The 11,782-nt window shown below is 30.9% G+C and overlaps 1 protein-coding gene across 1 annotated transcript; it reads left to right on the top strand.

Annotated features, from left to right (window-relative positions):
* Positions 1–354: 354 nt before the first annotated feature.
* On the top strand, positions 355–1,336 carry LOC108478341 (heavy metal-associated isoprenylated plant protein 12-like). Its single transcript, XM_017780793.2, has 3 exons — positions 355–507; positions 598–673; positions 781–1,336. Exons 1-3 carry the CDS (start codon positions 502–504, stop codon positions 1,104–1,106), a joined length of 408 nt encoding a protein of 135 aa, XP_017636282.1. The 5' UTR covers positions 355–501; the 3' UTR covers positions 1,107–1,336.
* Positions 1,337–11,782: the final 10,446 nt, after the last annotated feature.

Here is an 11,782-nt window from a genome sequence, read left to right as displayed (position 1 = left end):
GAATCAAATCAATTGGATTATGAAACTCTGATATATTAATTTAAACAAAAAGAAAAATCGTTCTCTGGACGAATTGCTCGAAATTAATAAAAATAAATAAATAAAATTTAAAATTAAATTGATTTAACCAACTTATATTGTTATAATTTTATAGAAACCGAGTAAAGTGGAAGGTTCCACTATCAAATTTTCAAAGCGACCTTTTTTTGTTCTTCAAAAGTGAAGGCGGCCCTTTTGCTTTCAAAAAGGTTGATTGCGTGAAACGACGTCGTTTGGTCGACGTATCTTCCACGAACCTGAAGGAAGTTAAGAAAGGCAAGCACCCATGTGTATAACTTGACTTCAGTTTGACTTGTCCCCTTATATATTCCGCAAAAACCTTCAGCAATTACCCGTCAAACCCAAAGCTTCTCCTACACTTCTACTTTCCTCTCTCTTTTTTTCCCCCTCTATTATTTCTCTTTCAATTTCTGTTACACAAATTATCCCCAAAGCTTGAAAATGAAGGTTAGATTTCCATTTCTTTAATTTGTTTTCTTACATAGTATGAATATATATATATATATGTTTACTGAAACTGGTTCTGTTTTCTTACAGAAAGTGGTGCTGAAATTGGATTTTCACGACAACAAAGGCAGACAAAAAGCCATGAAAACAGCCTCTGGTCTTTCAGGTATTGTATATTTGTATCTGTTATCACCAACTTAAAACACCCAGATCTTGAAGCCAGACAAAAAAAAAAAAAAACTAACTTAACTGAATTTTATTGGTGGGTTGCAGGGGTTGAATCAGTTGCCCTGGACAAGGACCAAAAACTCACACTCACGGGAGACGTTGATCCAGTCGTGGCAGTAAGGAAACTAAGGAAGGTATGTTACACTGAAATAGTCTCGGTCGGACCGGCGAAAGAGCCGGAGAAGAAGAAAGAAGAGCCCAAGAAAGATGAACCGAAAAAACCGGCGGATACGAGCAAAGATCCGCCCAAAGGCGCGGTGGTACAGTACGTTTATCACCCCTCAATGCCCCAATACTATCCGCCGGTACCCGATTATTACAGTTACGGTAAAAGTGTGGAGGAAGATCCGGCTGGTTGTGTTATCTGCTAAAATTTTTGTTCTTTATATATACATATATTAGTTGGAAAACTCAATGAAGAAGAAGATGAAAAACAAAAAAATAAAAATAAAATAAAACACATTATGGATTGGTTATTTTTCTTTTTTAAATTCTGTTTTTGTACAGCATGGTGGATTGATTTTAGTTTTTGTTTTCACATATGTTGTATTCTATTTTTATTAGTAATGGAAAATTAAAATCATTACTTTTGCGTATTTTATTTACGATGGATTGAATTTTATCTTGAACAGTACATGTATTGTTATCAATTTAAGACGGCGTGGATTTACAATATTAGCGTAAAGAAATCAAAACCAATTTCGCAGACGGTAATTATCTTTCTTTGAATTTTAAGCTCTTGTTAGCATCATTTTCTGCTTAGGTAACCAGGAATTTGTAGAAAAGGGTGAATTTATTAAATTTATATGTGGTGATGTGTACGATAATAATTGAATTAGCTGGTTTATTCATTAAATTAGTAAAATAATTATATAATCCAATCATTTGTTAAATCGAAATGATCGAATTAACAAATCAACAATTTGAAGGACGCGTTGAAAGGTGTTGAGATTTGGTCTACGATATATATATATAAATATATACTTTTCCGCTTGACACAAATTTTAAAGGGGTAAATTGCACTTAAGGTCATTGAATTATTAGTTAATTTATTTTTAGATACATAATTTTAAAAAGTTATAAAATAGTCATTAAACTATTCGAAAAGTTTTTATTGAAGTCACTAAAATTTTAAAATCGTTTTTGTATGGCCTTTTCTGTTCAAACTATCTGCGCCAATTGAAAACTCTAATTCTTCTCATTTTCTACAATTTATTTTTTTTTATGAATAACTTTTAAATGTCATTGACCATCGGTTCAACTTAGATTTAATGTATGTTCTTTCTACTTTACAATTGATACTAATTCACCACACTCGTTGAATCGTTACTTTGAGCTCACTAGTCGGACTTTAAAAAAAAAAATTAACAGTCAATGACTTAAATAAAAACTTTCAAATAGTTCAGTGACCATTTGTAACTTTTTAAAATTGAATAACCAAAATATAAATTTGCTGATAGTTTAATGTTGTTAGGTGTAGTTTACCTATTTTAAATTGATCTTAAAGCCTGAAAGAAATATTATTGTACCAATTAAATCTTTTTATAGTCTTGTCATTAGTTTAAGAATTAAGCATAACTCAAATCTAACCTAAAACACATTCATCAAATTGTAAATACTGTGTATTTATTATATTGACAACTTAAATATGAAGGTGTTAAAAATATATTAAATTTTTAGTCTTATTTAAAAAGAAACCATAATGCTCAAAATAAAGATGTTATAAATTAAAGGTATAATGATAATTTTAGCCCTAAGGTTTATTTATTTTGTCATTTAAGATCTCAATCTTTAAATTTTAGTCAAATTGCTTAGTTTTGGACAGAAAAACGATTGAACTATTAAAAGTTTAATGATATTGATGTGATAATTAATGTGACAATCCATGCATAATTAATAAAAGTACTTTAAAAATCAACAAATTTCAAAAAATTAAATAAAAATTTTGGAATATTTATTCATATTAAGAATAAAGTATATAACAAAAATGTCATGTGATCTGTCATGTCAATATCATTAAAATTTTAATAATTTAATTAATTTATTTGTAAAAAATAAACAATTAAATTTATTTTTAAAGGTTGAGAGCATAAATATCTCAAAAAATTAAAATGATAAAATTAAAAAAAAGCATTATAATATAAATTTATCTGTATATCTAAATTAAAACATGACTATAACTTACTTTATTTTTTAAAGTGTATCTTACGTTAAAACCAAACTGATATGAAAATATGACTAATTAACGAATCATTTAAAAAATCGAGGGACAGTTTTAGAGGCTTTTGGGGTTAAATTAATTAATTTTCTTTTAATTTCGTCAATTACGTGTTGATTGGTTCAAAGGTTAAAAAATAGGAAAAGCCAGCGAAATTGAACACGTTTTGATGAAAAAGATCTGAAAGCGGAAGCTAAAAGCTACTGTATTTTATCCCCACTCGTTACCATCTTTATCTTCATTCACTCCTCTGCTTGACGTGACGTCATAATAATAATTTTTATGTCTGGTCTTTATATAGATAGCTCCTCTCTTGTCTTATAGTGTCACTTGGCAAGTCAAATACTGCACAAACATTGCAAGCACAGATAGGATAGCACTATGGTGTCTCTCACTGGGGAAGTAAGTAACTAAGTGTGAATTTGGATGATGGTGCAGTATGTTTAGTTTATTTTTTATTTTATATTATAGTATTTAATTTTATTATTATCGTTATTTTTATATTTTAGATAAATGTATCGTCATCTAAATTTACACTAAGAGACTCAGATGAGTCATGGTCTCTTAAAATAATAAAATTATATTTTTGTTATCGTAAAAATATGTAATTTAATTCCAATTCTCCCAAAAGAAAAATTTTAGTTTTGCAGTTGGTTCTTCCTATGTGCAACACATTGTTCGAGAGCCTGAATAACTTTAATGAGATGAAATATAGATCAAATCACTTTATAAGATTTTATCATTTATATATTCTTTCTTATTTTTTAAGGTATTTACTGGAACGAGTCAAGTAACTAATTCTTAGTAATCTATAGGCTTATTAAGGGGTAGATATTGGCCACAAGTTTTAAAACTATCCTATACGTAATGTGAAGATTAAACTGTACACCATTGATTAAAGTAAGAGAGACATTTACTATATCACTTAACTCCTCTAATTTTTTTATTCGATAACGAAAACGATATTGATGCAATAATTATTCTAACATTTGTTGAATACACTAAAAAAAAGAAGTAAATTTTGTTTTATAATCACTAAAAAAGGAGCAACAGGACTGATGTTGATCGACCCAATTGGCATTTACTAGTGCCCATTATTTTCGAAAATGTCCATGGTTTATTTTCTCCAATTCCAGAAATCTTCAACGGGTCGCAATCAATCCCTCGTCTCAACATTGATGAATGATGGACAATAATAAGTGTAGTAGTCAATAATGGCAACCAAGTATTACATAATCTTTTTATTATATTTTGGATTGAGTTTTAATTTTTTTATTTTAAAAAATAACGTAATTAATCCATTCAAACAACCTTACTACTCCTTTGGAATCTAGTAAATTTAAAGGTGTGAGGACAATTAGACCAGGGAATCATATTATTGAAGGAAAAAAGGTTGAGAGCTTTTTGATTTTTTTGTCCAAATTTCATCCAAAAAGCCAACACTTTAACATTATTTTTCTTTTACACTTTTAAAAATACATTATTTTTAAGGTAAACTATTAAAATATTCTCAAGTTATATTTTATTTATTTACTGTGAAAAAAATAGAATAAAATAAATAAAAATAAAGAACACATAAATTTTACGTGGAAACCCTTTCGGGAAAAAAACACAGGCGGAGGAGAAGAAAATTCACTATGTCGAAAAATTTTTACTCTAATACAAGAGGAATAGACTATGTCTATTTATAGGCTTGCAAAGTCATATTCTAGTAGGATTGAAACATCTTATCCTAATCAATATAAAATAGATGGAGTTTAATAAGGTTTAAAACCTTATTCTAAAATAAAATAAAAGAAGTCTAGTTCTATATGGATTTTACTTTTATTTTATTTTCCATCGTATTTTATTTAAATAAGAATTTGGGTCACTTAATTCTAACAATCTCCACCTTGACACAAATTCTCAATGAACAAGTTCTTCATCGCGAACTTTCAATAAACAAGTTATTCACCTCTTCCAAAAACCCCTTAAGGGTTTAACTTCAACAATGAACACCAACCAAGTCTAAGCAATGCTCAAACTTGGTTATAGGAAGTGACTTAGTCATCATATCTGCAGGATTTTCATGAGTGCTAATTTTGCTCACAACAATATCACCACGAGCAATAATATCACGAACAAAATGATACCGAATATCAATGTGTTTTGTTCTCTCATGAAACATTTGATCTTTTGTAAGAAAGATGACACTGATTGTCACAAAATCTTGTGCTGATTTGAAGGTCTTCATTGAGTTCACTAAATAGTCCCTTCAACCAAATAGCTTCTTTACAAGCCTCATGAATCGCCATGTACTCGACTTGATTGGTAGACAAAGCGATCGTAGTTTGCAAAGTGGCTTTCCAACTAATTGCACAACCTCCGATTGTAAAGACATAACTTGTGAGAGATCTTCTTCTATCAAGGTCTCCAAGAAAATCAGCATCAACATACCCTATAACTCCATCTTTAGTTCTTCCAAACTGTAAGCAAACATTAGTAGTGCCTCGTAAGTATCTTAAAATCCATCGAATCGCTTTCCGGTGTTCTTTACCGAGATTCGCCATGTATCCGCTAAGCACCGATCGCATATGATAAATCGGACGTGAACAAACCATAGCATACATGAGAGATCCTCTTGCACTAGAGTATGGAACATGTGACATGTACTCAATCTCATTATCGATTGAGGAGATAAGGCCGATGAAAGTCCGAAATGGTCGCTAAAGGAGTACTAACAGAGCTTAGCACTCTGCATATTGAACCTGCAAAGAACTTTCTCAATGTACCCTTCCGACTTAGGTACAATTTACTTGCTTTTCTATCTCGAGAATCTCCATACCAAGTATCTTCTTTGCTGGTCCTAAATCTTTCATCTCAAATTCTTCACTTAGTTGGGCTTTAACCTTTCTTATCTCTCTTTATCTTTTCTTTGCTATCAACATGTCATCAACATAAAGAAGTAGATACACAAAAGAACCATCACTGCTTTTTCTTAAAGTAGACACAACTGTCAAAACTACTTCTTTTGAAATCATGAGAAGTCATAAAGGAATCAAACCTCTTGTACCCTTTGTCTTGGTGATCTGTTTCAAACCGTAAAGGGACTTTTTCAAAGAAGCAAACATAGTCCTCTTTTTCGAGACTATAAAACCCTCTCGTTGTTGCATGTAAATATCTTCCTCAAGTTCTCCATGCAAAATGCGCTTTTACATCTAACCGCTCAAGCTCCAAATCATGCATGGCAACAATGCCAAGCAAAGCTCGAATCGAACTATGCTTAACAACCGGAGAGAACACATCTGTGAAGTCCACTCCTAGAATTTGATCAGACCCTTTGCAACAAGCCTTGCTTTATATCCGGTTCTTCAACTCCTGAGTCCCTTCTTTCTTTTTAAACACCCATTTACAACGAATGACCTTTTTACCTTTAGGAAGTTTTACAAGATCCCATGTTCTGTTTTTGTGGAGTGATTCCATCTCCTCTTGCATAGCAAACATCCACTTTTCGAGTCTTCACAACTAATCGCCTCGAATAATTAAATGGCTCTTGATTCGCATCTATATCTTCACCACATTTAAAGCATAAGCAACTAGATCAACCTCGCATACTTCTTTGGAGGTTTAATTTCTCTTCTTGTCCTGTTTTTGGCGATAGAGTATTGCGGTGAAGAAGCAACTCTATTCTCAATTTTGTACTTGGCTTGAGGAGTTGATTCAGTATTAATCGATGCTCCACCGCTTTTGGTTTTCTTTATTGGAAGAGTCTTTAAGAGATAAGTTAGGTAGCATAGCGCTTCATCAAAACAACATCTCTGCTAATCACAACTTTTCTATTTTCAGACACCATAACTTATAGCCTTTTACACCACTTTATAACCAAGAAAACGCATTTAATGGATCTCGGTTCCAATTTTCCATTATCAACATGAGCATACGCAGACACCCAAAAATCTTTAAATCGAATAATTAGCGGGATTACGGACCATACCTCTTGTGGAGTCTTTTCTCAATGGCAACGGATGGAGATCGGTTGATCAAAAACATGCAAGATGAGGTCGCTTCGCCCAAAATGACTTCGTAAGTTGGCATTTGACAACATACATCGAACCTTCTCCATGATCGTTCTGTTCATTCGCTCGCAACGCCGTTTTCTTTGTGGAGTATGACGAACTGTCAAGTGTCTCATGATCCTTTTGACTTGCACAATCTATTAAACTCATCGAGCAGAACTCTAAGCCATTGTGCATGCGGAGGTATTTTATCTGCTTTTCCGCTGTTTTTCAATCATAATTTTCCAAGACTTAAATGTGGAAAACACATCGCTTTTCGCTTCGGGAAGAACGCCCAAACTTTTCTCGGAAAAATCATCAATAAAGGTTAGCATATAATTAGCTCCACCTCTCGAAGGCACTCGAACGGCCCCACGGATCGAATGGATATACTCCAACGTTTCCTTCGTGTTATGGATTCCTCTAGTGAATCGAACTCTCTTTGCTTCCCAAAAACACAAGGTGCTCACAGAAATTCGGTTTGCAAATTCCTTGCCCATTAAGAAGTCTTCTTTTGCTTAATTACGCCATGCCATTCTCACTCATATGCCCTAGGCGCATATGCCAAAGTTTAGTAATATCATCATCGACAAGGAAGAGGAAGCGACAATTGCATCACCAAGATAAGATAGAACCTCAGAAAACATATAACTTGGCAATCTTTCTTTGCCCTTTCATCACAACAAGGACCCTTTGGAAATCTTTAAAACCCCACTTTCACTTGTGTATCTGCACTTTTGAATCAAGAGTACTCAACGAAATTAAATTTCTTTTCAATTCGGAACATGCCGCACGTCACTAAGTGTTCGACAACTCCATCAAACATCTTAACTTTAATTGTTCCAACACCGCGATTTTACATGAAGCATTATTTCCCATCAAAACAACACCTTCAGACATCTTTTTTCATAAGTTGTAAACCAATCCCGATTGGGACTCATGTGGAAGGTGCAACTGAATCAAGTATCCACTCTCGCTTACTTTAGAATCATTGATGAAGCAACTAGAAGTTCACCATCGCTGTAGTCTTCTACAACATCGCCTTCACCGAATTTTCGGTTGTTTTCCTTTTGATTCGCACCTCCCTTTTAATCTTATTTTGTAGCTTATAGCACTTTCAGATTTAATGTGCCCTTTCTTCTTGCGAAGTTGCAAGTTTTACCTCTGTTTGAAGATTTCGATCTACCCTTAGATTTACCACGAGGATTCCGTTCTGTTCTACCACGATCATCATCAACATTCCGGTCTTGTCTCCCACGAACAATGAGACCCTCTCCCGAGAGTTGGGTTTAACCACAAGATGCTTCATCTTATCATACGAGGTTAAAGAATCATAAACCTCATCAACTGTGAGAGACTCGCTATATAAAATCGTGTCTCTAAAGGTTGAATAAGACGGGGCAACGAATAAAGTAGAATCAACCCTAGATCTTCCTTATCATCTTGAACCTCCATGGCCTCCAAGTTTGAGAGAATTTCTTTAAACACTGTTAAGTGTTCGTGTACGACGCACCTTCCTCCAAACGATGAGCATAAAGACGCCGCTTCATATGCAACTTGCTTGTTAGAGTTTTCGACATACATATTTGTTCTAGCCTCTTCCATAATGCAATGGCGGTTTTTCTTTCATCACATCCTGCAAAATTTCGTTGGACAAATGCGATGTAATTGTGTTAATGCCTTCGATCCTTACGCTTCTTCTCTTCATCTCATAATGTCGAAGGCATCTTATCTATCCTAGCAGGGCATCCTCTAGATCCATCTGCAAGAAGCGCTTGCATCTTAATTTGCCACAACGCAAATCGGTGTTGCGATCCAACAATGAATTTCATACTTCAAAGACGCCATTACCGTGATCGAGATGAATAACCCGGAAGCTCGATACCAATTTGTGAAAAAAATAGAATAAAATAAATAAAAATAAAGAACACATAAATTTTACGTGGAAACCCTTTCGGAAAAAAACCACGCAGGCGAGGAGAAGAAAATTCACTATGTCGAAAAATTTTTACTCTAATACAAGAGGAATAGACTATGTATATTTATAGGCTTGCAAAGCCATATTCTAGTAGGATTGAAACACCTTATCCTAATCAATATAAAATAGATGGAGTTTAATAAGGTTTAAAAACCTTATTCTAAAATAAAATAAAAGAAGTCTAGTTCTATATGGATTTTACTTTTATTTTATTTTCCATCGTATTTTATTTAAATAAGAATTTGGGTCACTTAATTCTGACATTTACGTTATCGCGTTGTAACATTTTAGTCATTGAACCGTTAATTGTCGTTAACGGTGTAACGGTAAGCTGACATGGCATGTTAAATCATCATTTCAAACAAAAATTTTAGGTTACTTTATACAATCGATCATTATATTTTTTCATTTCGAGTAATTTAATTTTTTTCTTTTATGTTATTTTAACTTTTTTTCTATTCTTTTCTACTTCTCCCTTTGTTTTCCTCCGTTCTTCGTTTTATTTAACATAATATTTCTATATTTTCTATTTATTAAAATTAATCTTTATATTTTTATTTTTTAAACAATTTAAATTTTTCGTATGAAGCAAACTTGTGGAGTAATTTTTATATAAAACAACTTTTGATTATTTAAAATAATAATAAATACGTTCCTAATTGCAGTACTGGTCCTCACTAGATCGAATGCACTGCACACTTACCCTGCATCATTAACATTATTAAATTAAACATCCGATTTTGGCCTAAAAAAACTTTAAACAAGAAGCATTGGATCCATCACAACAATTGGGTAATTAACATAATCCAAATATTTATGTATATTATAAATTTTCAGATCCATTAGATTCCAAGATAAAAATATTGTTAGTGATTAGGGAGGGAAAAAGAGTGGATTAGGTAAGATTAAAATGGTTTTTAAAATTATTTATTTAATTGCGAACGTGAAAATAAAATCAAATTCTTATGGTCTAATTACAAGGTTAAACTCTCTATTTTATGAAAATTAATAAATTAATTTGTTTCTTTGAATTTGTCAAATTTTGATTATCCTTTTCAAGAAAAATCAAGGTATTCTTCTATCCTTAAACAGAACATTAATTATCAGTGTCAATTTATATTTGATGGTACGGAAAAATAAAAATTCAACCATAGTATTTTGAACAGTTTTAGTTCACAAGTTAAAAAATTATGATTATCTAAGTCTATGAGTTTCCAAAATAATTCTAGAACTCGAGTCAAACCCATAAAAAACATCATATTATTTTAATTTTTAATAAACATATATTTTTATATTTTTACAATTAAATCTAATATAAATATTAAAAAAATCTAATTTAAAATTGAGTTAGATCAAAATCGGGTTGGATCGATCAATTCGAGCAAACCACCCAACTCATGGATAAAATTACCCAAACTAAAATAATATTTTTTAGTTTTATGGGTAAAAGTAACACAAAACTTCTTATATTATATCATTGATTGCATTTTAGTTATTTTATTAAAAAATAGGTGAATTAGCTCCTGTATGTTAGATGAGTGGGCAAAATACTCTTTCAATTAAATTGTGGTGTTTATATACAAGTTATAATAAAAATTTAGCACTTAATATTTACACATTTATTCAATTTGACCCTTACTCTTTTATTGGAAGTAAATTAGAAATGTTTAAAACTAATAAAAGTAATGGGTCAAAAGGACTTAACAAAAATTAAAAAAATTAATTAAGCCCTTTTGAAGTTTAAAATTATTTAAAAATTACAAAACTATAAACAAAAGTTATGAAAATTTTAAATTTATAAAATTTTTATTAAAAATAACAATCTTGATCCATTAAAATCCAATGATTATAATATTTTAAAAAATTGTTCCCTACTCTTTTATTGAGTTGGTATTACTATTTTAATAAAAATTATAATTATAATTTTTATTAATCATTTTTAGCTGTTTTAAATGTAACTATTATAAATTTGAACCTTAAAAGTACATTTTAATGCAAATCTTTTAGCTTTGTATCCCACCACCCAAATTTTTTAGTTTTGTCTTGGCCCTCCATCACATAATTCCTAGTTTTACCCCTACATGTGTATGTGTAACGGGTCACAATTCAAAGTTTATGACCAAGGCACAAAGAACATATCATGGGGTTTACATATTAAATAAGACTCATTTGATTCAATTGAATCGACTCGATTTGAATAACAAGTGATTTAAACTTATTTACTTGAAGCCTTAGTGGCTCGGCTCAATGAGGTAATATGAGAAATTAAAAATTAATTCATTTATTTGAATTTTTCAAATTTTAATTATCTTATTTCAAGAAAAAAATAAAGTATTCATCATGACTTAAAAAAGAACAATAATTATCTGTGTCAAATTATATTTAGTGGTATGAAAAACAAAAAATAATTTCAATCACAGTATTTTGAACGAATTTAGTTCGCAAGTTAAAAAATCATGATTATCTAAAAATGAAAGTCTCTACGAGATTCCAAAATAATTCTAGGCTTGAACTCGAGCCAAACCCATAAAAAACATCATATTATTTTAATTTTTTAACAAACATATATTTCTATATATTTATAATTAAAAAATAACAAAAAAATTCATAAAACTTTAAAAAGATTAACATGATGTAGGTTTTGCAGGTTGTTATGTTTAAAAATTTAATATTTTAGTTAATTTTTTGTTAAAAATAATAATTTATCTCTTTTAAAATATCGCTAGTCAAATTCGGTTATGTTTAAAATTTGAAGCGAAAATTTAACTTTTAAAGAAAGAATAAAAGTGAAATTTTAGAAAAAATATATTGAAAACT

The sequence above is a fragment of the Gossypium arboreum genome, chromosome 12 (genome assembly GCF_025698485.1).
Source record: "Gossypium arboreum isolate Shixiya-1 chromosome 12, ASM2569848v2, whole genome shotgun sequence".
In the NCBI taxonomy this organism is placed as follows: domain Eukaryota; kingdom Viridiplantae; phylum Streptophyta; class Magnoliopsida; order Malvales; family Malvaceae; genus Gossypium; species Gossypium arboreum.
This window is presented reverse-complemented; position numbering and strand designations above follow the sequence as displayed.

Excerpts from the sequence above, each read along its gene's own strand:
- LOC108478341 (XM_017780793.2), top strand. Across the intron at positions 674-780 it reads AACAGCCTCTGGTCTTTCAG|GGGTTGAATCAGTTGCCCTG; the intron begins GTATTGTATATT and ends GGTGGGTTGCAG.